Source organism: Radiomyces spectabilis (genome assembly GCF_025331425.1).
Source record: "Radiomyces spectabilis strain NRRL 2753 chromosome Unknown BYT42scaffold_9, whole genome shotgun sequence".
Taxonomy (NCBI): domain Eukaryota; kingdom Fungi; phylum Mucoromycota; class Mucoromycetes; order Mucorales; family Radiomycetaceae; genus Radiomyces; species Radiomyces spectabilis.
Window position 1 is genome coordinate 139,244 of NW_026251934.1, and position 25,303 is coordinate 164,546.

The 25,303-nt window shown below is 43.9% G+C and overlaps 12 protein-coding genes across 12 annotated transcripts; 4 read left to right on the top strand and 8 right to left on the bottom strand.

Annotated features, from left to right (window-relative positions):
* Nucleotides 1-11: 11 nt before the first annotated feature.
* Nucleotides 12-720, bottom strand: BYT42DRAFT_575327 (uncharacterized protein). The gene has a single exon (XM_051568957.1). The coding sequence runs from the start codon at nt 417-419 to the stop codon at nt 192-194; it is 228 nt and encodes a 75-aa protein (XP_051421430.1). The 5' UTR covers nt 420-720; the 3' UTR covers nt 12-191.
* BYT42DRAFT_599294 (uncharacterized protein) lies at nt 675-2,933 on the bottom strand. The gene is made up of 2 exons (XM_051570978.1): nt 2,564-2,933; nt 675-2,505 (listed from the first exon to the last, which is right to left on the bottom strand). Exons 1-2 carry the CDS (start codon nt 2,763-2,765, stop codon nt 989-991), a joined length of 1,719 nt encoding a protein of 572 aa, XP_051421431.1. The 5' UTR covers nt 2,766-2,933; the 3' UTR covers nt 675-988.
* Nucleotides 2,934-3,427: 494 nt separating this feature from the next.
* On the top strand, nt 3,428-4,167 carry BYT42DRAFT_393314 (uncharacterized protein). Its single transcript, XM_051563362.1, has one exon. The coding sequence runs from the start codon at nt 3,528-3,530 to the stop codon at nt 4,068-4,070; it is 543 nt and encodes a 180-aa protein (XP_051421432.1). The 5' UTR covers nt 3,428-3,527; the 3' UTR covers nt 4,071-4,167.
* BYT42DRAFT_393313 (uncharacterized protein) lies at nt 4,168-5,514 on the bottom strand. Its single transcript, XM_051563361.1, has one exon. It carries the CDS (start codon nt 5,426-5,428, stop codon nt 4,265-4,267), a length of 1,164 nt encoding a protein of 387 aa, XP_051421433.1. The 5' UTR covers nt 5,429-5,514; the 3' UTR covers nt 4,168-4,264.
* Nucleotides 5,515-7,093: 1,579 nt separating this feature from the next.
* On the bottom strand, nt 7,094-7,529 carry BYT42DRAFT_465258 (ribosomal protein L22e; the record flags this gene model as incomplete). Its single annotated transcript, XM_051563504.1, has 2 exons — nt 7,094-7,342; nt 7,437-7,529. Coding segments are annotated over 2 exons (342 nt in total), but the record flags the coding sequence as incomplete, so codon positions are not given.
* A 480-nt stretch (nt 7,530-8,009) lies between these two features.
* On the bottom strand, nt 8,010-8,452 carry BYT42DRAFT_575333 (uncharacterized protein). The gene has a single exon (XM_051568958.1). It carries the CDS (start codon nt 8,423-8,425, stop codon nt 8,204-8,206), a length of 222 nt encoding a protein of 73 aa, XP_051421435.1. The 5' UTR covers nt 8,426-8,452; the 3' UTR covers nt 8,010-8,203.
* BYT42DRAFT_393365 (Metallo-dependent phosphatase-like protein) lies at nt 8,235-10,491 on the top strand. The gene is made up of 5 exons (XM_051563363.1): nt 8,235-8,280; nt 8,350-8,452; nt 8,509-8,759; nt 8,884-9,104; nt 9,247-10,491. Exons 3-5 carry the CDS (start codon nt 8,568-8,570, stop codon nt 10,373-10,375), a joined length of 1,542 nt encoding a protein of 513 aa, XP_051421436.1. The 5' UTR covers nt 8,235-8,280; nt 8,350-8,452; nt 8,509-8,567; the 3' UTR covers nt 10,376-10,491.
* Nucleotides 10,492-10,579: 88 nt separating this feature from the next.
* BYT42DRAFT_535155 (uncharacterized protein) lies at nt 10,580-14,002 on the top strand (the record flags this gene model as incomplete). Its single annotated transcript, XM_051565468.1, has 5 exons — nt 10,580-10,853; nt 10,907-12,361; nt 12,423-13,000; nt 13,127-13,339; nt 13,398-14,002. The coding sequence occupies 5 exons, from the start codon at nt 10,580-10,582 to the stop codon at nt 13,806-13,808; spliced, it is 2,931 nt and encodes a 976-aa protein (XP_051421437.1). The 3' UTR covers nt 13,809-14,002.
* Nucleotides 13,973-15,573, bottom strand: BYT42DRAFT_393385 (uncharacterized protein). Its single transcript, XM_051563365.1, has 2 exons — nt 15,177-15,573; nt 13,973-15,044 (listed from the first exon to the last, which is right to left on the bottom strand). Exons 1-2 carry the CDS (start codon nt 15,321-15,323, stop codon nt 14,067-14,069), a joined length of 1,125 nt encoding a protein of 374 aa, XP_051421438.1. The 5' UTR covers nt 15,324-15,573; the 3' UTR covers nt 13,973-14,066.
* On the bottom strand, nt 15,574-17,526 carry BYT42DRAFT_393384 (TMEM164 family-domain-containing protein). Its single transcript, XM_051563364.1, has 7 exons — nt 17,325-17,526; nt 16,982-17,266; nt 16,756-16,854; nt 16,543-16,690; nt 16,300-16,483; nt 16,053-16,238; nt 15,574-15,960 (listed from the first exon to the last, which is right to left on the bottom strand). Exons 2-7 carry the CDS (start codon nt 17,212-17,214, stop codon nt 15,824-15,826), a joined length of 987 nt encoding a protein of 328 aa, XP_051421439.1. The 5' UTR covers nt 17,215-17,266; nt 17,325-17,526; the 3' UTR covers nt 15,574-15,823.
* Nucleotides 17,527-18,652: 1,126 nt separating this feature from the next.
* On the top strand, nt 18,653-22,263 carry BYT42DRAFT_500051 (exocyst complex component Sec10-like protein; the record flags this gene model as incomplete). Its single annotated transcript, XM_051564678.1, has 16 exons — nt 18,653-18,914; nt 18,997-19,313; nt 19,385-19,483; nt 19,551-19,663; nt 19,731-19,878; nt 19,941-20,198; nt 20,268-20,338; nt 20,394-20,542; nt 20,756-20,930; nt 20,996-21,073; nt 21,136-21,286; nt 21,346-21,456; nt 21,544-21,639; nt 21,709-21,821; nt 21,877-21,939; nt 22,005-22,263. 16 exons carry the CDS (start codon nt 18,653-18,655, stop codon nt 22,261-22,263), a joined length of 2,463 nt encoding a protein of 820 aa, XP_051421440.1.
* Nucleotides 22,264-22,381: 118 nt separating this feature from the next.
* Nucleotides 22,382-24,411, bottom strand: BYT42DRAFT_615357 (uncharacterized protein; the record flags this gene model as incomplete). The annotated part of the gene is made up of 3 exons (XM_051571952.1): nt 22,382-22,399; nt 22,465-22,735; nt 22,820-24,411. 3 exons carry the CDS (start codon nt 24,409-24,411, stop codon nt 22,382-22,384), a joined length of 1,881 nt encoding a protein of 626 aa, XP_051421441.1.
* Nucleotides 24,412-25,303: the final 892 nt, after the last annotated feature.

Below are 25,303 nucleotides of genomic sequence, written 5' to 3' on the forward strand. Positions count from 1 at the left end.
AGTCAAGCTTGATCTTTCCTTATTCTTTTATTTTATTTTTATTTTCTTGCAAGAAACACTTGAAGTTTTTAGACTTTATTTATTGAAGAATTTCGGTTTAATACAAGAGGAAATTGACGGAAAAGACAAGTGTAACACTTTTTGTACGGATAACACCACAATATTAGAGGACACAGACGCTCCAGGCAACCTTATGGTTGATAACCACAGTAACAGGCGTTGTCATAGCACACACTTAGGAGGATCTTTTGCACACCGGATCTATCGCAGCGTTGTGAACAGTCGGCATTTTCGGGACTACATGTAAAATCGCATCCACGTTTAGCAAGTCGTAACGGGCCTGTTTCTTTGGAAGCTGCGACGAGGGAAATCAATAAAATCACTGCTACAAAAGCAAACCAACGGTCGGCGAAACGCATATTCGATAAATGTTAAAGGAAGAAGCAGTGAAGTCTTAAATGAATTCCGGGGTCGTTTATATACGTTGGCGGATTATGATGAAAGTCTAGATTATAGTCAACAGGGGGGAAAAGGAAAACCAGGAGAAAACGTTAGGAGCGTTCCTCCAAACCTGTGTCGAAGTGAAGACAACTGTACGGGTCAAAATAGAAGCAGGAGCACGTGTAAAGGAGAGACAGGTGGCATTCGTCGCCTGGAAAGAACTAAACCATAAGTTTAAAGGTTGTATTATAAGTGGAATATTTATTTGATGAGAATAATCTATTGAGTATAGTCGGAAGAATGAGTATGAGGGATTCTTAGATAAAAAGACATGTGTGCATTAAATAGAAGGATGTGATAAAACAAAAAATGACCAGGAAGAAAAATAAATAAACAAATAAAAACAGAATAAGAAAACGAAGCCAAACTAGGTGAAGAAAAAAAAGAAGAAAGCATACAAGGAGGAAATATCAGGATCAAGAAACGAGGGAGTGGGGTCGCATAAATAGATCTACGGATCGATTAGCTAGGATCAGTTCATTCATTATCATCGTTCGCTGTATCTGGGTGGTGGACCCTGCTCCGGCTGAAGCGAAGCACATTGGTTCTCCTTTTCTTCCTTTTTTTTCGCCAAAGAACGTTTAATTTGACAAGGACATTGGTCGCACGTCCCCCATCCCTTCTGCAGAGTAATCGGTTGTCTTTGTTCCCAGAAACTCATCGGTTCACGTGTATGCTCACTGGGACTGTAGCTCGGTGGTGGTGGTAAAATCGTCTGCCGTTCGTCATCTGGACTCACAAGTCGACAGTCCAACATGCGCATTGGAGAGTCCAATGATATTTCAAACGTCTCGTTCCCGTGCCTGACAACCGCAGCTAGCTTGAGCCAATGATGGATTTTCACCGCACCGTCGTGCTCAATGCTTGGATACAGCATATGATCACATGCAGGAATCGGCAAGACAAAACGACCTGAAAAGTATTCACCTACTTCGATATCTTGTCCAATGTTCTTTAGGTTCAATAGCTGTCCTTGTGTATGTTGAGGGTTGACTTCTGCTTGCTCGGGTGCGTCCTTTTCGTCTGGATCGATTGTTCGCCATCGTGCTTGCTCGGGCCATTTGGTGGAAGTCTTGGTGCGATAAGGACCAGAAGTTTCATTCGCAAATCGACGGTGTAGATACGGTCGGATGTCAGGACGGTGTGAGGGTGATGGTGTGCCTGACTTGGATTCATCATCGGCATAACCGTAAGCCCATTTGAGTACCACTTTGGACGCTTCATTGTTGTATCGGGTTTCCGCCTTTCCAGGCACCATATGATTTTCGGGAATTCGTATGGTATATTCGCACATTTGGGTAATCACCAAAACAACGGACTGCAGTTTCATCTTTTGAAGTGTAGGCTCGAGCATGACTCTGACCCCCACACTGGTACCCAAAGCAATAGCTGTACGATCGACACTGAGCTGATAACGTATACCGCGGTCCTTTTTGGGATTTAATTCAACGTTGAGGTTTTCGGCTGTTCTACCGGCCATTGAGAACGCCAGCAAGTCATGCTGTTCGTCAAGCGATAATCGGTAAGACGTTCGATTCTGTCGTGCCCATGGATCTGAAACAATCATATCGCTGGATGGATGTTCAGGATGCTCCGACTCCAAGGGTACCGTTGGATTGGTAGTGATGGACTGGTGCAACGTCGTCGTCGTTGGTGGAGGTGCCAAACGAGGCGCAAGGCTGCATACCGATTCGATGGCTCGAAGTAGTCGTATTCCAGCTGTTGCAGTGAGTTTCTTTTTGCTCATGGTGTGTCGTGCTTTATCGAGCCAGTGACCATCGGCATGAACTGATCGTCGTAAGGACGCTGTGAGTCGGTAAAAGATGGATAGACGGTTGGCGATGTGAACGGTGGTAGGAAGAGAGGAAGGAATAGGAAATTCGAATGGGAATCGATGGACCCCCGCTGGTATATATCCTTGATTATTGGGCGGTAGCAGTGACAGTTCGATCGTTTGCAATTTCGTTTCAAGCGGACCACCTAATGGTCGATTGACCATGATAGCTAAAGAAGATGGATTATAAGTATTCTGTGTTGATATCGATAAAAGCAGTTCACATACCCGGCCAAGGAATAAATCGCTGTATGCCTTCAAATAAAAGTTCGATGGGACCTTGGATGTGGGTATCTTTAGGAAAGCTGACAATGACTTCCCCGCGGACCATGACAGATTCCAAGCTGTCTTCCAAATACAGGACTTGCTCATCCAAGATTAATTGCAGAGGGCATTTCTTATGTAGCAATAGATTCGCCATATTGTTCATCTTCTTTTCTTTTTTCCTTTTTCAATTCTGTTTGTATTTTTTTTTCTTGGGCACTGTAGGCTGTTCTCAGACAAGTGAGAATAAGATGTGGACTTTTGCATGGAAAATAAAGTAGCCGGTATATTTATACAAGAAAGGGCGATTTTGCCGCTGAATAAGCAGATCGAGATTGGATATTGTTTGCTGCGGTTGGAACTGTAAACTGCGTTTCTGTGTTACAGATGTATCAAAATTTTAAAGAGATAGGACTTGCAATATTGTAGCCATGACAACACGGAGTGAGTCATCCTGTCACGCTTACTGCTTAGGGAGGAAATTTTCGGTGGAATGCGCCTCCACAGCCACAGGTCCCGCCAGCGATTTAGCAGGAATTGGGATTCCAGATTGTTCACGAGTTCAAAACACGGGCCGTTCTTTCGGCGATGAATGATTACCTTTTTTTTTTTGTTATTTTAAAATACACAACTCCTATGACAATATATTGTTTCTTTTTCACTGTGATTTTTTTTCTCATATGGTTTCTTCGTTCAAGTATATGACATTTCTGCTATTGGCGATGTGATAGCTCCTCTCTGTAACGCCAAACACACATGGAATATGCTAGATGATATAGAAACTCAGCTGTCATTTCCTCCATAGTCTCGGACATCCGGAATTAAACTGAGAATAAGATCGCCCAATGGAGACCTGTGAGTAACGGTCGATCAATGGGTTCGACGAACTGGTTGCTTAAGATATATCGATACATACATTATTTCCTTGATGTGGTTGTCTCCTATCTTCTGGTTCTGCTGCGTTACCAGTGGTAATGCATTTGTTGATTATAAATTTACCTGGAGGATGATTCAACGCTATTCCGAGGAAGAGAGGAATCTGCAACAACTCGTTCTCGAAAAGGCAATTTTCGTCCAAATAAGTGTATCATCGTGCTTTTTTTTCTTTTTTCGCGGTAAACATTCAATTATTAAAAGCAAACGACCATCTATCTGTGGATTATGTATTTATTGGATGGTAAATTCACGAGCCAAGTTTCATTTCCTTTCTTATCAGTGTAAGCAATCCACAGTGGTCCGAATGAGTGAATTTGACGTCCATCTGATGCACTCTGCACGGTTCTGTGTAACCTGCCCATTGACTCATATTGCTTACAGTACGACGGTTTTCTGCGAAGATAATCTGTTGCAAATATCCGCATTTGTTTTTTATGCCGAACATTGTCATCAAGAACCACAGCAAAAAGCACCAAAAAAACGATCATTTAAAGAGTGTCATGCTAAAACTTTTTTGTTTATGGGTATACAGTGAGCTAATGTGGCAAAATGCGATGAAAAAAAATACAATAAATAGAGGAAAGTGTGAGAGAGAAGAAAAAGAAAAACAAACAACGGGATAAGCAATAGAAGAGAAAAAAGGGCATAGAATAGGTTGATGGAATGGAGATTTCTGGGATAAACAAAATAAAAAATGGGAAGATACCAAGTGCAATGCAGGTCTAAAGTCTAGTGATGACGTTCATCAAAGGACTGTTGTTGAGAGGGTAAGGGTAACGCATAAAAAGGTGGCGCACTGGGCGTATATGCGGGTGGTGGTACATTAGGCAAGTCGGTAAATTGTGGCGAGTGCATGTCGCAGTGAGGACATGGTGAACGTGGCGAAACTCCGGCCGCTGACGAACTTTCCCCACAATTCATTCGAGTCTCTTGCACATCGGTGAATTCTTTGGCTGACGGTGCGGAAGGGGTGACAATCGTATCGTCCGGTACAATGGGCGAATGGATGGAGTGGCTGCCGTAATTCGATACAGCCACTGCGTGCTGGTCGTCAAAAGGTGATATGGTCCCAATCAGCTCAGATGGGGCAGGTGGAGCCGATGGCATGGGTAATGTGGAAAGGTGCGGCATATCAGCTTCGTTGGGACCATAGAACGTATTTGGAACACCTGCATGACCACCGGGGCCGACACGATTACTGGGATAAGTGGTGAGTTCGTAACCGGAAGGACCGTGAGCATTCTCGTTGCCAGAAGGCTCAATGTCGTCTTTTTGGTTTTGCCTTTTAAGCGACCGTTTCCGAATAACAAGAATCAAGGTCACCATGACGGCAACGGCACAGGTGCCGCCAATGGTTGATGCCACGACCAGTAAGGTATGCAGATTATGCTGATCGGTTTCCAGGCGCTGCTGGTCGCGTTCCTGATTGGGATCTGATATAGGACTTTCGGAAGACGGTTCTCGCTGGCGAGCATAAGTGCCGTTATCACCCATGTCGTGGTAGACTTGATCCGGGGAATCGCTCGTGATAATAATAATGGTGGTGACGCTTTCAACGACTGTGGACCCTCCACCATGGTCAGATTCTGTTCTCACAATACTGGTACGCTTTTTGGCTTCAGTTGGGCTGGTGATCTTGGTCTTGTCACCGTCATTATGCTTTTTCTTGTCATCATCTGCATCCTTCGTCTTGTCATCATGACCATCGTCCCGTTTCACCAAAGCGACCAGCGCTGTTGGTTGCGAGTATGTGGTTGTGGAATGAAAGTGGGTCGGTGTCTTGGTTGCAATGGAAGGTAAGGATCCCGCTGCCGATGCAAACGAACTACTTAGAGCCATGTAAAGCAGTATGAATATCCCAGCATAGCAGACAGGATAATGTCTTAATTGCATTCTCGAAATGAGGCAATAAACAAGTAGAAAAATAAAATTCAAAAAAATACAGAAGTATTGTTCGGGGCACTGACAACAATGTCGGTTTCCTGGAAATTGGAGCTACGAGAGCGGGCTTTTTGCTGTGACGTTTTTTTTTCAAAAAGTCGTAACCACGAAATTCTAAACCTTTTTCTTTCAATACGTTCTTCCTTTCCGGCAACAACCGGAGAATAACATCCGAGCAAAGGGGTCCACTTAATCCGCCCAATGTTTTGCGAACAAAAAAGAAACTACATAGTAATAATTACATTGTATTTTGAATGGCAAAGGCCAAAAAAAAACCTGAAACAAATTTTCACGGGAACGATGCATTGCCCAGATAAGGTTAGTTATTTTCTGGGATACATTGGCTATCAAATGGCGAGATTGATCTTGACAGTAACGGAGCAAAGTGAAAAACCTTTGTTATCATTGATCGGAATTCCATGTTCAGGACAAGTTTCAAGGCAATATACAGCACAAACCAACATTTGAAACGTTTTGTGTTGTCAACATGATCCACCTCTGCGCATAAACAAATTTACCGGTGAAAAAGTGGTCTCGTCCATTACCTTGAGATTTGTTTTAAAACCTGCGCTTTATCGAATCTACCACTTACGACGTGGAGGTGCTGGTAGTTTAGATTCTTCATAAGAGGCACGTATTCAATCTTCTGTAGATCAGAAGATATTGCAATCAACTACCACTTGTTGTCGAAAAATCACATCAGGGAAAATATGTATGCAGACATTGTTCGAAATTCTTGATCTCCGACGGAAGGCTTTTTCCACGAATTCTACAATTGAAAAAAAAAGTTGGATAAAAGGAATCCCCTCCCCGTGCGCAAAAAAGTGCTGATACTGCCGCGCATCTTAACTCATATTTTGCCTTTCTTTACGTAATTGACGTTGACCCTCATTAAGAGGTACATTTCTAAATGAAACGTATTACCAGCTATCCAATTTCTGTTCCCACACAGCTGGGACGAGTTGGACTTGCAACCTAGCAAGGCAATAGAAATTTATGCTTCAGAAAAGCAATTTCCACAGCAACAATTTTAACTAGGCAGGCAATACCTCCCATCTGCAGTCATTAATGCGAAGAAAAAAAAAGATATCTACACTAGAATAGCAACAAAATCTCGTTATAATGAATTGCTTTTTTTATTTTGTTTTATTCTTAACTGTTGCGTGCCAACACCCCCCATCACCATGTACAACAGCCATCGTCGCGCCCAGACCCCAGTGAATTTAAGTCAAGTATCAGAAACAAGTTTTCACTTCACAATTGATCAGGCAATGTAGATAAGGAAAAGTTTTGTAAATTCATCATTTTGACTTTTGGCAGGAGGAAAAAGCCATTCACTGTAGTATTGTTCGCCGAATCCCACTCCGAAGAAAAAAAAAATTCGAACAAACCTGGCTAATTTGGAAAAAGCCACCTACTCCACGTTAGTCAACTCAAAGGAAAACAGTCGGGTCGAAAACAAAAGACGGATCATTCGAATGCGCAACATGCGTTCATCCACAGAGATTGTGATTTGTGAGCAACAAAAAATTTGCTCAGCGGGTTCGTTCTCATCTCACCCATGCTGAAGCAATTTGTTTTTTTATTAAAAAACAACGCTTATTCCTCATCCTCGGCTTCCTCATCGTTGGCGATGTTGAAGTAACGGAGCTCGAAGGTCTGCTTGTCGGTAGCAATGACGCGGAGCCAGTCACGGATCTGGTTCTTCTTCAAGAACTTCTTGGTGAGGTACTTCAAGTAGCGCTTGGAGAAAGCAATGTTGGCAACCACGGTGATCTTGTTGTCAGCACCACGGGTGATGGTAACAGCCTCGCCCAAGTTGTTGGTGCGACCTTCAACCTTGATACGGTCATGAAGGTACTTCTCCTGTAAAAGTAAAAAAGAAGCGAACGACGATGAGTGAACCATTCTTTTAACAGCGTGAAGCAGAAATAGATAGGATGAAGTAGTGATAACTTACGAAGGCAGCAGCATCGAAGATCTTGTCGTTAGCGGGACCGGAGCAGTCGATAACGAACTTGGACTTCTTGGCAGCAGTGGGAGTAGCCTTGACGGGAGCCATTGGAATTAAGTGATCGAAAAGAGAGGAGGAAACAACCTGGTCTGCCACCCCGTTGCTGATAAAAATGAATCAAAAATTTTTTTTCGGTGGCTTTGAGTGACGTGGCGTAGCTACGCGGACTTTAAATTTGTAAATTTTTTCTTCTTCTTTGCAAGTCCCCTCCAAGTGTGTGGCTGGATCCAAAGGTTTTGCTTCCCCTTGCAACGGAATTCAAAGACAGAAAATTGAGTAGCCATTGCACCAATCGCCGGTTTGTGGCAGACAGCACTCCATAAATGTAATGAATAAGATCGCGTATTGTGTACAAAATGGTGGAACAATATTGCATTCTTGTCATACACTATATGATTAGCAATGGCTTTTTTGTCCGTTCATTATCCATTCACCAGAGACATAAGTGAATCCAAAAAAATAAAGCCCATCTTATGAGTTGCAAAATTTTATACTGCAAACTTAAAAAGACATATTCGCTGATAAACTCACTTGATAAGAACGTGACTATTCAGAGTTTATCACATTGGTTGATATCTCTATTTTGCACTCACAAAGGGGAGAGGCAAGAATAAGTGGATGATAGGGCAAAAATGACTCAAACAGGTCGTGGGGGTTCTCAGCCACATATACGGCAAACAGCATGAGGTAAAGGTAAAAATAAAAAAAATTACTCAAGTCCAGGGACTTATTCCAAAATAGACGTCAAAACCGAGAATTGCCACAGTGTCGTCTTTTTTGATGTCAAGAGGTAAGATATAATGGAACACTTGAATGCATAGGGATACCGGGTTCACAAGATAAAACATGTTTTGTTTAGAGAGACAAATAAAGTGAGCGACGGGATATACACACAAATATACAAATAAAAGATGTACGAGTACGAGAAACTTCATGAAGACCTGATATTGACAAGCAGTGATGTAAGAGGCGGTGCTTTCTTTTTTGTGTCATGTGTTTAAAAGTCACTATTATTTAGCCCAAAAAAAATCATAAAAACCGTTCTGTCACCATTTCTTGCACTTCCTTCTGTTCCACATGTTATATAGAATCATCATCTTTGGCATCCTTTTTGCGTTTGTATGGTATCTCCAGCCGATTCCATTTGAGCAGCTGTGTGTGCAGACGCGGGCGATTATGTCCTATACCGCAGCTTGGCATCATGGTCAAGTGCGACCGCCGGCACCCTTCAAAAGATACGGTTACTTTCTGCATATTACCGATTTTCATGTATGTCGATCACTTCTTTCAAGTAATCCCCATCTTTCCATTTTTCGTTGGTCGTCAAAAGCCCCCTTTTTTATCTTTGTTAGTGGACGTCAAAAACACTGAAACTAATATATATGATAAAAAGATGGATGAGGACTATGTTCCTGGAGCAAGTGTCCGTTCGGATTGTCACAGTTTGCCAGCTTTGTACCACCAAATGAAACAGCCGAAAGTGGCGGGATTGCTGGGTGCGCCAGGGGAACGGTGTGACGCTCCTGTCGAACTGATCCAGCAAACGTTGAATTGGATCGGCCGTGAATGGGGTGATAAACTAGATTTCGTGATATGGACAGGTGACAATGCAAGGTTTGCCAATCATATTATGCCTTTCAGTCACAATGCAAGGGGTTTTTTTTTTGATCTTTCCGTCTAATAACCTTATTTCTTTCTTGTCCAATTTTTTTTCATGTACCGATCCTGAATCTTTCTTGTCATGTTTTGTCATCAGACATGATTGGGACAAGAAAAACAGACGAAATCGAAAACAGGTTTATAACCTTAACCAGCGAGCAACCGATATGATGATCGAAGCCTTCTGGCGCCCGTCTCGCCGCATTCCACTCATCCCCTGTATCGGTAACAACGACGTGTATCCTCACAACCGACTGGATGATAACAGGACGGATGCCGACCTTCTCACGTTTTATGAACGCTTATGGCGGCCCTGGATTCCTGTGGACCAACGCCCGGTGTTTCGCCAAGGCGGTTACTTTGCAGTCGATATTGCTCCACGATTGCGAGTCCTATCGTTGAATACAATGTACTTCTTTAGCAGAAACAAGGCCGTCAAAAACTGTGTTTCGGAAGGTGCAGCTCGTGATCATATCCGATGGTTTGAAGACGAGCTGGCAAAAGCACGCCGCGACGGTGTTACAGTTTATGTGATGGGGCATGTCCCTCCTTCACCTCGCGATTACCGCAACACATGCTTGCGCGAGTATCTTCGTATTGCTTCGGCCTATACAGATGTGATTGCCAGCCATTTGTATGGTCATCTCAATATGGATCACTTTCTCTTATACGACGGCCGAGACTATACCACCGACAGCCAAACACCGGAATTCAGTCTATTGGAAGATGATATCGACGACGACAGCCACGGCCACTTTGACGTCAATCGTAATGTTGGAAAATACGTGGACTGGCTTCGTAGCATGTATGAGGCCATTGACGATATTGAGGACATGGCAAATTTGCAATCGGCTCCTCTTGTCGCTATCCAAGTGATACCGTCCATCCTACCCGTCTATTATCCTGGAGTTCGCGTATACCGATACGAAATCAACGATAACCCTTACTCCCAACGGCCAGACCAGAAACCCTACGGCACATTGCTTGGCTACACGCAATACTACGCTAATATCACTGACTGGGAAGAGAAGCATCCGAACGAGCCACTTGAATATCAAATAGAATATGAAACAGGGGAAGAGTACGGTCTAAAGGACCTGACATCCGAAAGCTTCTTCCAATTGGCTAAAACCATGGTGCAAGGTGATTTGGCCGGTGATCGTTTGTGGTCAAACTATGTGCGTAACATGTTTATTCAGACAATGAATGATACCTTTCTCTATTGACTCTTGATATCATAATCCCCATTTCTCCAATTTTTTGTTTGGACTTTTAAAAGTCCTTGTATTTTCACAACGTCAATAAAACATTACTGTAACATTTTCTGTTGATGTTCCAAAATTTTGACCGCAGTTCCCCTCCCCACCCCTTTTTTCTTCGACTTCCCGACACCTTTTTTTTCTGTCTCCGTTTCAGATCGTCCAAACTCCATGGTCCTCCAACGCGAGGAATGTGCCAATCCACTTTTGCAGCGTTGGCTTGGTGAATGGCTCGAGGAGGCGAAAGCTTTGCAGAGCAAGGCTTTTTACACGTACAAAAAGGCCTACGATTCCATTACCAAATGTCCCATTGCATTCGCGCACCCTTCCGAAGCCGAGCAATTGAAAGGCATTGGCCCAGCACTTACGGCACGTCTGGAGAAACGCATGATTCAACACTGCCAAGAGAATGATTTGCCGATTCCCACCAGAGTAAAAAGTACGCGTAAACATATTCTGCAATGGGCATTTGATAACCTCACACATAACTAAATTCAGAGAGGCGACGGAATGACGCGAATGGAGACAACGATGCCACAGCAGAAACACCAAAGAAACGTCGCACCACATCAAAGGCGTACGTACCACGTTTACGTACCGGTGCCTATGGGATCCTGCTTGCTTTGCTGGATTTCAAAGAGAATAATCAGCCTCAAGCAACAAAAGAAGAAATCATGTGGAAAGCCCAAGATCACTGCGATACATCTTACGATTTGGCAGAACCGGGCAAAAGCTACACGGCATGGCATAGCATCAAAACGTTGTTGAACAAAGAATATGTTTGGAAAAATGGAGTGCCCGCCAAGTACATGCTCACCGATGCAGGCTATGAGATGGCGAAGCACCTGAAAAGACACTCCGGTCCCCATGCGGACCAAGGAACGACCATGCCTCGAGTTCCGCGTCGTTCTGGCCGGGATCTAGACGACGACGATGACGATGATGACGATTTGGATACGCATGACGATGTTGATCTCAGTCTGTACGTATTGGATCCCAACAAATACACAAACCAACAACCATCGCCATTGCTATCTTTAGCAGAAAACACGAATTCATCTGTGCAAAGAGAGAGCGTGGCGGCTGAGAGCACGTCCTCACGACCATCTGATCATGCTGCATCTGCCAAACCACACACGTCAGCAAAGCCAAAGGATATTGGAACCTATAGCGATCTTAGCCCTCGGATTTCGGTTGATCCTCAAGACAAAAGACGACCATCAGCATCTATCGCAAGCACTACGTCAGTTACTAGCGTTCGTTCCTCTCTCGGCACAACGAGTCTATCAACCATGCTAGATGACATGTTTCCCCATCAACGACTTTCTTTGCCCACTAGGCAACGTCCCGCCAACCGGACAACGAATGCAGAGGCGGTCCACCTCCCATCCAAACCTTCTACATCGCTATCTGTAACCGAACAAGCTTCATCCTCGAAAAATACCCACCAGCGCATGTCGCTTTCTCCTTTTGCTCCCCATACAGATCTCGAAAGTTATGAAAACTGGATAGCAACATCCAAAATTGTTAAAGGCAAGGGCCGCGCCCTCGATTCGTTGCCTCAGCAAACGCCCTATGTACCGTCAGCTCAACCTCATTTACTGGAGCGGGAATTGCATTCTGTGGATCGCTATCGCGACAATGTTTTATCTTCCCCGACATTCGGTTCCGATTCCTTATACCCATCACTAGATCTCACATTATCGCCTGTAGCTACTGCACAGCGAGAGAACGACGACAATGTTATTGTGCTTTCATCTCCTTCTCCATCGCCTAGTCTGCCGCCCTTATCACCATTATCTTCTTTGCCCGTAATAGACCCAGTTCAAGAGGATCCAGAATTATCTACATCGTCGAGCCAGGTTCCACCGACCGAAGCACTGAAATACACTTATCTGGATACTGACAATCATGCTGTGGCTCGTATTCATCAAGCAGAGATCGCCATTGATGGTATGTTTCAAACAAGTGATCCATCAACTCGGTAGAAAAGGATTGCTAATATGACTAGTAGAAAACCGTGGTTGCTTGGCGTACAAGATCCGATTTTCAGCGCAACAAAAGAGTCATCCATGGGTAACATGTATAATGAATGCGCAGCCTGATACCAATCATACCTATGTGGGATACCTAGCTGAAGATTTGGCCACACCCTTCTGCCCTGGGCTACAGGATGACTCAACAATACCTCAGGTCGATGTACCAGCAAAGGGGCATTCTTTGACGGGTGGCGGAGCGGTTGATATATCCGAAGAGATGGAAAGTTCACAGACCTCAATAGTTTCAATGTCCCACTTGAGCAGCACCACTCGATGGGTGTCTTTGGCACCGGATGATTACGAGATTCTGCTGGTGCTAGACAATCGAGAAATTAAAATGCGAAGCAATCGAGACTACATCCAAGATAAGCTGAAGGATAAAGGAATCAATGTTGTCAAGCGTAGCTTGGAGCTGGGCGATGTTATCTGGGTTGCACGTGAAAAAGGGTCCAACAATCCCAGTCAGGAAATCTTTCTTGACTTTATTGTGGAGCGTAAACGCATGGACGATTTAATCAGTAGCATCAAAGACGGACGATTTCAAGACCAAAAGGTAGATCTATCTGGGATCCCCCCTTAATATGGGATTCGTTTATTGTAATTGCAATAAGCCAAGATTATTGGTAACGATGGAATTTTACAGAGACTGACTTGTTCTATTTTTTCTTCTTTCTTTTAGCTACGATTGCGGCGGTCGGGGGCAGAAAAAGTGATCTATATTATCGAAGAATATAACAAAGAAGAAGCAATCAATTTTGGCGCTCAGGCCATCCAGTCGGCCATGTCGACGACGCAAGTGATGGATGGGTTTTTTCTAAAAAGAACTGCTACGATCGATGATACCATCAGTTACCTTGTGAACGTAACTAAAATGGTAGAAAAGAAATATCAGGTATGACGTAAAATGAGCATGTTTTTCAGCGATAAATATGTTAAATGCATGTGTACAGGGTGTTACGCTGTACAGGATTCCCGAACATTTGATCAGTCGAGAAAACTACTCTGACCTCAAAAAACAGTACAACCAACCCGGACAATTTCATGCCATTTCGTATCCTGTATATAACCAACTGAACAGCAAATACGGTGCCTCTATCTTGCAGGATTTATATATGCGTATGCTGATGAAGATTCGCGGTGTGAGCGCCGAGAAAGCGCTGGCCCTGATCAAAACCTATCCTACTCCGCATGCGCTCCTAAAGGCGCTCGCCAGCCAATCGACAACACAAGGCAGGTTGCTGGCAAGGGATGTTACCCGAAATGGGCTGAGTCGTCGTCAATGGAATGCCAGTTTGAGCGAAAAGCTGTGGCAGGTTTGGGGGCAGCCATCGTCATCACCAACCTCATCTTCACTCACTTGATCGTTAAAACAATTATCATCACAATTTGCAATCCCAATCACAGTCCAAATAATCATTATTAGCATATTTTGCATCGTTAAACTTATTATCATCGTATCACTATCACTTGAAGAAGAAGAAGAAAAAAAAAAGATCAAACTATTGCCGACAAAGTAATGGCGAAAAAAAAATAACTTAAAAAAATGAAAATGAAGGGAATCCAAGAAAGAAATAGTAAAAAGGACTCAAGAGCAGAAGTAAAGGAATGATATTAGGGTATTATTTGTTTGTAGACGTGAAGAAACGGAAAAAGGAGCGCCGTTTCTTTTGTTGAAGCAGTGGTTCCGACGATCGTCGAAGTGCAGGGGAGTCATTGCCCGTCTGTTTGCTAGGCGCTGGCATAGATTGGCGGTTGTGAGAAGAAGAGACGTCGAGATCCGGGTTGGAAGGTTCAAGTACTTCGGAGGGTGGATCGACGGGAGAGTATTGAAGCGGTTTCGGCGGATACTGTCGTATGCCATTGCCACTTAAATCGACGGGCAAGGGTGAGACAGAAAGGGGAGGAAGTGTGGTTGCATCCTGGTCCTTCACCGTAAATTTCGCCATCATTTTTTGTCGAAGAAAGGCCGAGGATTTACGTAGCAGGTTCTTTTTGGATTTGGTTGGTGAAGCCTGGGCCGTTACCGGCGTTGAGTCAGTCAAGGTGGGTGTCGTGGGTGTTTCGTCTACAATTGCTGTAATGGTGGTGATGGCTGTGGTAGGTTCTGCATTTCCTCCTACAGCTGTGGGGTAAGGAGGTGCGGTATCCTCTTCTGTTGGTTCATCATAATCATGGTCGGCTTGCATAGCCTGATTCTCTTCTACGGAGTTTGCACCGTGGTGAAGAAGAGTCGAAGCATTGGTAGACGAGGGAGTAGGTTCCTCATGATATTCCCCTTGATTTGCCTTGACGGCACTTTCATTGACTATACTTTCATCAACTGGAGCTTGATTTTCTTCTCTTTCGTCCACAGATTCTTGTTCTTCATAGCAACTGTGCACTTCCTCATTGATGGATGACTGATCGTCCTCGTCGATTTGTGGACTAGGAACCGGTTCTTGCTTCTGTTCCACTACCGCTGGGGCGGCAACTTCGGTTGAGAAACAGCTGATATAAATATTATCCTTGTTGATGTCCAACGGCGAGGCATGGTCTTCACCAACGTCTTTTTCTCCGACCGAGACATTCGAGGATGAAAGAGGAGCAGATTCAGGGCCCTAGAAGAAAAAGGATGAGTGTTACCATACGATTATAAATGAACAAAAAGTGGATTTCTTCCATTTATCAGTGGGACTTTTTTACTCTATTCATTGGGTCATGTAGCTATGAACCAAGGTTGTTCTATTTACCTCTAGTGTAAGATCCAGTTCCCCTCGTATCAACGAACGTTTGCTGTCGAATTGCTGGATTAAATCATCTCCGAAAGAGTCCAGGGCATCAAACTGAGGTGGTGACCACAAAGTAAAATCGAGTACAGAAGTCTCGCTTGGCGCCATGAGTTTAATTATAATAAAAATTTCGTGCAATATTTTTTTTTTCAGAAAAAAAAAAAGATCAATCGGCAGCTGTGGCGATGATGCTAAAGGAAAGAAAAAGACGAAAAAGAAAACTTTTGTCGCATGCAAGGAGTTTTATGATGTTTGGATATATGTCTTGAAAGACCAAGGAGAAACAGGTGCGGAAGGGGCAAAAAAAAAGGCAAAAAAGAAACCTTCACGGATGTGCTCCTTGGATGGAAAGAAAGGAGGAGTGGTAGTAGTGCGGTGTGGAACGAAATAATAATCTATTAGAATGTATCTTTTTTGGTTTTTGGTGAAATAATGCAAGTAATCCATTGGTTCTCTTTGGTCCCTTCTTTAAAAGATCATCTATGGATGGAAAAAGAAAAAAAAGCTGTAGGTTTGGAAGATGGTTGTCTAGATGATTGAGTGAAGGAACGACTTGGTGGGAGTCCTGATGGGTTGTAAGATGTGTAATGTCTGTCTTTTTCCTTATCTTAGGCTGTTTTCTCTTTTTCAATCGTGAGCCGTAACAAGATCTCCACCAACCCGTATCGCGTAAGGAACATATTGATGAGTGCTGCCATGTACATGATGAAACGATACCATGGACCAGCTGAAATAAGGAATCCCACTGCACGCATAGATGCACACGAGACAAAAAAAATTCGACGGTTAAACAAAGATTCGGCAAAGAAAACAGCGATAGGAAAGATGATCACTCACGTGCAGGAGGGACAAGCACATAATTCAGATTAAATCCCGAAGTCAGCGATAATAGATGCAAAATAGGACTGTGATAGGCGGCATAGAGGAAGAAACTGAAAAGTGCCATGTCGACGGACGGAGGCAGGACGACGTAGCGACCGGTGGTCAGTAGATAAAATGGAACGACCAGAATCAAGGCATGCTCTACACAGCATGGAGCCGGATGAATATCGGAAAAACACCTAGAGCATGTGTGACGGCTTACCCAGGAAGAAATTGGCCACTTCACCAAACATATCGTGGTCCCGAAGATCGGGGAAGACGAGGGCCAAGATGGCCCCCCAAAGCGTATGAAGGTAAATGTTGAACAAAAGTCGGGGTACCATTAGATTCCAAGAAGAGGGCCAGCCCATAATGATGATCAAAATAAAGGCACTAGCATGGCAAGGCTACACAAAATCACTGTTTATGGCAGGCCCTGTCGACCAAAGTAACGTTGCAAACGTACCTGGAAGAGAAATAAAAGGGTTTCCGTGTAAGCCTTGTGAACAATTGTGACGCCCAACGATAGCACCAATAGGAACAAGAGAATATTCTCCAATAGGGATGCTTTCACCGTTGGTAAGGGGCTGTTGAGTAGTTGAAAAGCTCGCGTCCTGCATCCCAACGTAACTTAGTAACAAAAATTAAAAGATCAAAGTAGTGCGAAACAAATCCTTACGTAGGACCAAACGCGCGCCAACCAAAAAAAAGAGTCAATGCCAAAAACAGTGGTACCAAAATCACGAACTCTAATGCATGATGAGCCGGTGAGATATACCTAGATTCATTCGAATTACAATGAAACCAAGGGGGGCCAAAACAAAAAAAAAAAAGCAAAATGCAAGGCAGAAAAAAAAACGTCAGAACTATAAATTTAAAGGCTCCACGTGCAAATCCAACCCTACCAGGCACCACCTAGGGAATCTTCGAAATTCGTCTCATGTCCCGGAGGAAAGTCGAATGACCAATATTCAACGATGGCGCCGAGTTTTTGCAACACCCTCATGAGAAGGAACGGAGTGGAAAAAAAGAGAAAAAAGGACGAAAGAGCACGCAAAGAGGGAGACCAGAAAATGACGGACTTTTTCCTGACGTTGCCATATTTAGTGCGGAACCGTGTGACTTGGGTTGTCACCATCCCCCGTTGCGCTTGTTCGACTGTTTTCCCCGGTGCTTGAATGGATGGTGATCTTGGAAACAGTTATCAAGTTGGCTTTCACTATCTTACAAAAAAGGAAATCACGATACCTTTAAATAGCGAGTTAAAATTATAGAGTTTGCTTGCTATTGGACGAAACAAGCTTCTATTGGTGAGAAAAAGTGAAAGACATAGTGATCAAAAAGATGACGGAAGTTGAGAGAAGGTATAGTAAATTGCATTGGATTCGGCTGATTATAGTGAAAAGAGTTTGGTTGGGCACATGTATTTATGGGAAAGATACAGCTCCACTGCTGCAGTAGTGTAACCATGGAGTCGTTTTTGCTAATCTTCCAGTCCCAAATAACAATATCTTCGTTGCCGTCACGTGGGACCTGAAAAGCCAAATCGACGATTCTTTGCCCTTTTTCACTTCTTTGTTGGATTTAATCTCCTGATGCCACTGCGATTACAGCTGCTCTTCGCACTTTAAAATCTCGTCACTCCTTTAGATTGCTCAAGACCTGAATCAGTCGTCAAGGGAGCAGAAACTCGACAATGCAAGTGAGGCGACTGAATGAACCGCTTTGACCAACGAAAGAAAAACACAAAGAAGACGCTTCAGATCTTGTCAAGAAGCTTTAACATCAAGCCTGATCATAGCTCCCGTCTCCACTTCGGATGTGGCTCGATTGTTAAATAAAGGCAAGCACCGCTTGTACAGCGATATCATGCGAAAAAGGATGAACCCTTCTTAATTCCAATCAATGAAGTACTCCTCATGACATTGCCGTATCTTCTGCGCTTATACAGCAGATACGCTTGTCTTGAAACTTGCGCAGGAGTCGCTTTTACCGAACCTGAACTGTTGATTCCGAAACCGGTTCGAATCACTGCCAAATGCATCGAGGAAACTTTGTTTGCGAAAAAGACACCAAAGAAGGACGCGAAAAGTTGAAAAGCATATTGGTCCATAGATGACTGACTGGAAGTAGATACATTTTAGTTTACAGACTTGATTGGATGCGCATAAGCTGCGGAGTGCCCCCCCCCCCCAAAAATGAGCCTTTCTGGATGCCAAAACCAGATAAAAGGGGTTTCGCGCGTCTTCATGCTGCAGGGATGGTTGACAGCCAATCACCATCCAAAATGATGAATATTGGTTGTGGTGGCAATTCTAGTCATATCATCAGAGATTCGGTGAGAAATGAGGCATTCCATGTAGGGTCCCGTCTTAAAAGACTTTATGAGCATCAGAGGCAATGTGCTTAATGCTTAACAATGCACGAACGCCTAAATTGTTCATCCACGCAGACAGTTTTTTTTGCGGATTTGAAATACCGATTCGCAGTGCTTGGCTTATTTCCCCAATAGAGTTCAACCCACCCTTCTTGTTCGTCGGCAACCTAGTATAGTATTTTACACTGGCTATATAACCATGAGTTATATAGATGATTCTCTGCCTTCGTCCGTCGATAATATTCAAGCGCCTTTACAACCTACCAGTGTCGCTAAACCGTCTCGCACGCTGCCTCCCGACATTTGGATTCGGGCCTTCCAATTCCTACCTGTTCCTTCACTTGCTAATGCTGCACTTGTGTCCAGACGCTTCAAAGTCCTAATATACGACGATGAGATTTGGGACGATAAATTGCGTACCATGCTACGTTTTGATACCGGTTACTTGGCGACTATTTTAGGTGAGCTGAAAAAAACATAGTCGAGCAGGACGTCTTCAGTGTTGCGTGCGTTCATCTCATTATAATCGTCGCCCACTACAAGATGAATCCAACGACAAGGGATCCCTCATCGACAAAGAGACATCGTTTTATATCAACAACAAACCGCTGAATGCGTTAATACCCGGCATGTCGACCGACCCTTACAATGCCCGATCGAGAGCCAAGTCCACAGGTCATGCCCGAGAACAGTTCAAAGAATTGTATACCCGACTATTGCCTTACTACCTTGATCTTCGACAGCGACACAAGGAATCAAAGATCCTCAAAGACTACGGTTCCAAACCGGAAGAATGTGGCAAGATATTGAACATGTTGAGGGGATTAGGCGCATGTTGTATTGTCGAGGATTACAAGCAGGTGAGGGTCACTCTGTTTGAGGGATGTAATTTATTGGCGGGCCATCGTGTTGATCGTGTCCTGGGGTGTAGATCAACGAAGCGGTGGAAGCATTGTGCCAATATTTCGAGAGCGCTTCATTACACGAATTCGAGCTGGCTTACGATGTACATAATTTATCGGATATGAAGGTAATTGTTCGTCATCATGAGATATGGAATGGAAGAATACTGGTTGTTCATGTGATGATTACGTTAGACCTATGCACATGCACTTATTGCGTTAAACGGTGGATCCATTTGCACTCAAACTTTTGTACAGAAGCATCCCATCTTTTTCGATAACCCCTTCAAAGCGGACGCCAATTTTGTGTAGGCATTGCAATGGATGTAAAAGTGCTTTTTTTCCCTTCGATTGCTGACCAATGCTGTTTTGCAGCACATCACCTTCGGATTTAGATCCTTTCGAAAGGTTTATTTCTCTGATTGCTGACGAGCTGAAACAACAATCTTCTATTATTGCCCAAGTGTTTCCGGACACCGTCGACGTATTTTACACATTCACCGATCGTGTTTTTGAGGATGTGGTAAGCGGATGAGAAAATAACGAAATCATGTCATTTTCTTTGAATGTAACGATGGATACAAGATTGCAGAATACGTCGCCCAATTACTAGCTACGGCTCATAACAACGATACCCGTCTGTATTTACATACAATGTCAAAAGTACTGGATGCACTTCGCCGTCTAGTGGAAGAACTGACAAACGAAGAAATGCCCACACCCATTGACAAGGAACGAGGAGTCAATCTACTATTCAAATTATTCTTACCCTTCCTTGACGATTATCTGTACGAAGAGAAATCTTATGTAGAGGAAGAATGCGCCGACAGTATTGCTGCCTGGGTAAGCATATTGAGAAGCCGGGTTCGCAAAAGAAAACAGATATCGTTGGTATTAATCTGTGGTTTATAGAGTAGTCGTTCGGGAATACGACGAGAAGATGCTACGCGATTAAGCAATCAGTCCCGTGAAACATTTAAAAGGTAGGTCATCCACTAGCCTGAGATATGTGCTATAGTGTCTCATCTTGCTGCGCAGAAATTATCTTTCAGCGTTCAAAAAGGTGATCGCTCTTCCCGTCGATCTTGTATCAACCGCTGCCACCACTATCGCTTCGCCGTTCCAGAGAGCTGGCACCCTACCCAGCAAAGGCGACGATGCTGCTTCCATCAAATCCAAAGGCAAACGTTCATCCACTATCGCTTCAACCGATTCTGCCACTGGCACTCCTCATTCTACGCCACCTTCCACACCAAAATCATCCATGACACTTTCACGGCAAGCCAAAGCCAATTCTGTCATCTCTTTATCACAAAAATCAACTGCTGATTCAGCCCACTCGCAGCCCTCGTCCAAACATGCGTCCAAGGAAACCCTCGCCTCTTCACCGGATGTCCAAGCCAAGGGCGAAGAACTGAGAGATGAATTGGAAGATGCGCAGCAGGAACTCAATTTGATGCAGGACCTGCTAAGCTTGGAAGTGTCTCTTCATTTAATTCACGTGAACAAGGATTCCGAACGAAGGGTACAGCAATTCATCAGAATTGGCTTTCCTGGACGAATGAAGAGTGACATGTAAGGATCTATTCCATGTAAGAAACATTTTCTGCAGTGATAAATTCATTGACGGTCGTTTGTAGCCAACGGACCTATGAGCAGATTTTTGTTCGTCTTTTAAAATCTTTGAGCACAGAACACATTCAGCCAGCGTTTACTCGGTAAGCAAGAGGATGATTTGAGTCAAACCAGATTCACCCGAAAACTGATATACAATCATCAGAGCATGCGGACGATTGTCCACCTATAAACCAAACACAGAAGCGCTGGGAGCAAACAACGACGAAGTTCCGCAATTGACTGAGTTCTTTGAGTTGATTCACGTGGCGGATGTCATTCAACAAATGGTTCAGCTGTACTATGATGAAGAAATTGTGAGTCAACGCTGTACCCGTTGTCATGGCTCGTTTACTAATAAGTGATCTGTTCGTAGACGAAACATATTGACAAGATGGATTTTATGAACGATGTCAACAAGGAAAAGAAAACCTTTGAGCGTATTCTGGATGATTCGGTTGCGCATGGAATGGACCGAGGTATCCAGGTAAAAAAAAAAAAAAAAAAAAAAAAAAAAAAAACCTGCATGCACCTCTGCTGCCTCAACACTGGTAGACCTAACTACTTTTTACAGGTGCTCCTGGCTCAAGTGGAAGCGATCCTTGTGGGCGAGCAGCGCCCCGATGATTACAATCCGTCCGATTTCGCCATTGATCTCAAGCCTACCAAGGTAGCCTACCATGAAGCGTGAATGTAAAAAAAAGAAACCGCTTATTGATCCAGAATCGGTTTACTCTAGGCTTGCCAAGATACCATTCGATGTTTGAAAACCAATACCAGCATGTTAAACGGAGCAGCCGAGAAAAGCACCATGGATTTATTCTTTAGCGAAATTGGTCGACGCTTCTTTGAGTATGTGGTGACACAGTTCATTTTCGTATTTATTTAAGCTAATATGAGGATATAGGATCCTGTGCAAGCACTTGAAGAATCAAACTGTGAATGAGCAAGGAGGTTTTCGATATATTGCGTAAGTCCTTTTTAAAAAGTGTCATGAATACAACTGGATCCTGACGAAAGGCCGTCTATTTGCAGAGACATGAATGCGTATTATGATTTTATTGCTTCCTTGCGGCAAAAGGCAGTGACGCCCTACTTTCTAGCGTTGAAGGGTTTGGCCAACATTTACATCATCTCTTCGGCACAGGATATCAAGAGTGTAATCCATGATCTGGAACGATACCAAGGCCTTTTCCGAATAGAAGATTTGTTCGAGTTTGCATCTTGCCGCAGTGATTGGTCCGCCATTAAAAAGGTGGTGCAAAAGGATATGACCGATTGCTGTATCATGTAGCCCTTACTGTTTTTATACGCTTATACTTGTGTCTTATTTTTTATTTGGGGTTCAAGACTTACAACGATTTTTACTTACAATATTAAATTCATTAATGAATCATGGGATTTTTGTTTGGCTAAAAGAGTCGTTTCCACTATTTGATTCAAACTGTTGAGCTTTTTTGCTCTTGATTCTGAATCGATCAACTCACATTTGTACCTCCATTTCCGGTTCCCTTACGGCTTGCCATATCTCTCCATTTGTCATGCTCTGCAAGTAGGACCATTCTTCCTCCTCCACGGGTCGTACAAGCACTGTGTTATCCAAGGATTGGACCCCTTCCACGGGAATATCCTCCACCAAAACACCTGTGTTTTGTGTTTCCCTTTCTTTATCATCCATGCCCTTTGATTTCTTTCGTTCCAATTGGATGTGAACGCATGTCTTCAAACCTTGAGTCTCTGATGGTTTTTGGATAAACTGCAACCGACTGCCCTGTTCAACAATACCGAAAGAAATTTCATGAGGCATGGATACCACGAGTCATAAGAGCCGTTTGTCAGGTATTCGTGACTTGAGGATGCTTCTGGGTCGCGCGGCGGCAGCGGCTGCAGAGACGGTTGACTGAAACGTAGAGTGTTCATCGTCTTCCTCAAAAGGCATATTGTATGCATTAGGTTCACTGTAGATGGACGATGTTCGATATTTTGGTCGACCATATCTGTAAGAATAACCAGAAGATCGGGGATCGCGGGTATAAGGGCCGTCTGGCCAGTTGTTCGCACTTGGTGAATCCCAGGCTGGGTCGTAATAGGGAACACTGCTATCGTCTACAGAATCATAATCATCATCTGAGCTGTAACCGGAGCTTTCGGGTCCACTATAGGATGCGCGCTTGGGTAAATAGTTGTACGGAAGATCATAATTCCACTGTTCACGGTATATAGGGCGTGAAGCATATTGAGGGTATTCATCATAATATTTCCGATACATAGGATGGTTATTGTAAGGATGGCCAGCCCAACGGTATGACGGTCGCGCCCAGTAGTCGTTATCCATGGGTGCGTCGTAAAATTGCTCGCTGTTGGCATCTTCATCATTGAAACCATGTTCATTGTAACCGTCATAATAGCCGCGGTCTCGATCGTAATCGGCGTTTTCGTCTGAGTAACCTCTGTCAGAGGAATATCCTCGATCTAAATCTGCAGCTTCATCTTCGTGATCAATATCTGTAAGCAACGGCTCAGAGTTGCGATGGTCTTTCGCATAGGTTGAGTAACACAGTGATGTTCCATCTGGCTGAGAAGCACGAAGAAGCCTTGATAATTGCTCAATCTGCTGCTGCTGTTGCTGCAGTGTGACAAGTAGCTTCTGTTGCCGGATTCGGTATGCTTCTTCGCGTTTCGATCGTTCTTCTCGCTCTTTTTTGAAGGCTTGCAATTGCTGCTGGATTTTGGCAATTTCGGTTTGATTCTTCAGAAATTGATAATCCGATGACTTCCATTGGCGCGATTGGCCGTTGGCATCGACCATATCGTCCTCGAAAGTATAGCCATTCGATGGTACCTCCTCGATATACGCCATGGAATCGTTTGCTCTAGAGGATCCAACGTTACCTGTCAATGCATGATCGGTGCTGGCACCAGCTAGCATTTCGCCGCAGCCAAGGGGCGACCTAGGCGGCCGATCCATCTTTTTAGACATGATTGACTGTGCTTGTTTCGCCGAATGACGGGCTGCTGTGCGCTCAATTTCCGTTTTATCGCTTGATGCTGGACTTAAGGATGGATGGGTTGCAGCGGGCTTCAGTTTGGGACCGGTGATTGGTGGAGGGTCGTCCACTGCGGCAGAGAGCATGGACGGAGGTGTTTGTGACAAGGTAGTTGCAATGACTCTTTTGGACTCGTTACTCTTCGAGGAGAGTTTGGAGGATGGTGTCAAAGAAGAAGGGCTGCCATTTTTTTGATCTCGGGCGGGTGGGGTATGGATAAATCGAGGATATCCGGCTATGTCAAGAATGTCTGAGGGTGACTTGGCTCGTGATTCAAGGGGAGGAAATGGCTTGGATAGAAACCCAGAAGTGTCTACATTGGCTGCTTTTGTAGGTCCTCGGCCAGGCTCTTTCCGAAGTTTGGACTTGCTTTTAAAAAATCTGGCTATAGGCATCAGCAGAACTGGAATTCAACAAAAAACAAAAAAAAAAAAATCAAGAAAAAGACGAATGACCCGCGCCTAGTTTACGTTTTATGTGACGATTTCGGTGCGAGTCAAAACAACCTCGTCGTCTCGATTCCAAGTATGGTAATTGTCACACAAGGGCCGATTCGGGTAACAGCAATGGCACCCTACATGAATCAAGTGATGGTACCAATCAGCGCAAGAGCCGTCATGCGATAGACCATTTACTGCTTCTATGACATTAGCTGCTGAGCAGATTACCATGGTTCTCACCAGCATTTCCCCTTGAAGAGAGTAGCGATATCAGGCAATACTACAGACTACCGAATAATTGTAGCCGATCCTGAGCTTAACAGCTTTTTAACGTGGGTGTGGTCGCTTTTTTGACACAACCCTGAAATGCATGACACAAGCGTACAAATTTTAAAATGAGGCAGCCCAAATTTTCTCAAATCACATTGTTTCTGGCTAGTAGCGCGACCTAAACGAACGTCAGTGGTCGACATGTTCATATTATCAGACCCTTTTCTCCATATTCATAGCCATGTCAAGCATGTCAACAGACTTGCTATAGATATTCATGTAACCTCCACCCAGAAATCATGGTGGTGGTCGATCATTACAAACTGAACTGCGCCGGTGAAAATGTCCCTTGAAGCGGCTATGATCTTGCAGATTGTTTCATTCAAAAAACAATTGAATAAGATCGATTGCTTGGATAAATAGTCGTCTTATCAGATGTAGCCATTAGCCATGCAAATTTTTCGGGGTCTGATGAAATCAATCGAGAAAGGAAAAAAAAAACAAATGGCTTTTCTGTATTCTTTATATGAATGATGTGCTGTTACTGTGTTATCACATGCTGAATGTTGCATGCAGA

What these genes read in the sequence shown, in the direction of transcription:
- BYT42DRAFT_575327 (XM_051568957.1), bottom strand. Translation starts at nt 419, where the DNA reads ATGCGTTTCGCCGACCGTTGGTTTGCTTTTGTAGCAGTGATTTTATTG.
- BYT42DRAFT_599294 (XM_051570978.1), bottom strand. Translation starts at nt 2,765, where the DNA reads ATGAACAATATGGCGAATCTATTGCTACATAAGAAATGCCCTCTGCAA. An exon ending in GCGATTTATTCCTTGGCCGG is followed by an intron (nt 2,506 to 2,563) that starts GTATGTGAACTG and finishes CATCTTCTTTAG; the next exon opens with CTATCATGGTCAATCGACCA.
- BYT42DRAFT_393314 (XM_051563362.1), top strand. Translation starts at nt 3,528, where the DNA reads ATGTGGTTGTCTCCTATCTTCTGGTTCTGCTGCGTTACCAGTGGTAAT.
- BYT42DRAFT_393313 (XM_051563361.1), bottom strand. Translation starts at nt 5,428, where the DNA reads ATGCAATTAAGACATTATCCTGTCTGCTATGCTGGGATATTCATACTG.
- BYT42DRAFT_575333 (XM_051568958.1), bottom strand. Translation starts at nt 8,425, where the DNA reads ATGAAGTTTCTCGTACTCGTACATCTTTTATTTGTATATTTGTGTGTA.
- BYT42DRAFT_393365 (XM_051563363.1), top strand. Translation starts at nt 8,568, where the DNA reads ATGTTATATAGAATCATCATCTTTGGCATCCTTTTTGCGTTTGTATGG. An exon ending in TGCATATTACCGATTTTCAT is followed by an intron (nt 8,760 to 8,883) that starts GTATGTCGATCA and finishes TATGATAAAAAG; the next exon opens with ATGGATGAGGACTATGTTCC. An exon ending in TGGACAGGTGACAATGCAAG is followed by an intron (nt 9,105 to 9,246) that starts GTTTGCCAATCA and finishes TTTTGTCATCAG; the next exon opens with ACATGATTGGGACAAGAAAA.
- BYT42DRAFT_393385 (XM_051563365.1), bottom strand. Translation starts at nt 15,323, where the DNA reads ATGGCGCCAAGCGAGACTTCTGTACTCGATTTTACTTTGTGGTCACCA. An exon ending in AACTGGATCTTACACTAGAG is followed by an intron (nt 15,045 to 15,176) that starts GTAAATAGAACA and finishes TTTTTCTTCTAG; the next exon opens with GGCCCTGAATCTGCTCCTCT.
- BYT42DRAFT_393384 (XM_051563364.1), bottom strand. Translation starts at nt 17,214, where the DNA reads ATGGTGACAACCCAAGTCACACGGTTCCGCACTAAATATGGCAACGTC. An exon ending in CCCTTTTATTTCTCTTCCAG is followed by an intron (nt 16,484 to 16,542) that starts GTACGTTTGCAA and finishes GATTTTGTGTAG; the next exon opens with CCTTGCCATGCTAGTGCCTT. An exon ending in TGTGCTTGTCCCTCCTGCAC is followed by an intron (nt 15,961 to 16,052) that starts GTGAGTGATCAT and finishes CTATGCGTGCAG; the next exon opens with TGGGATTCCTTATTTCAGCT.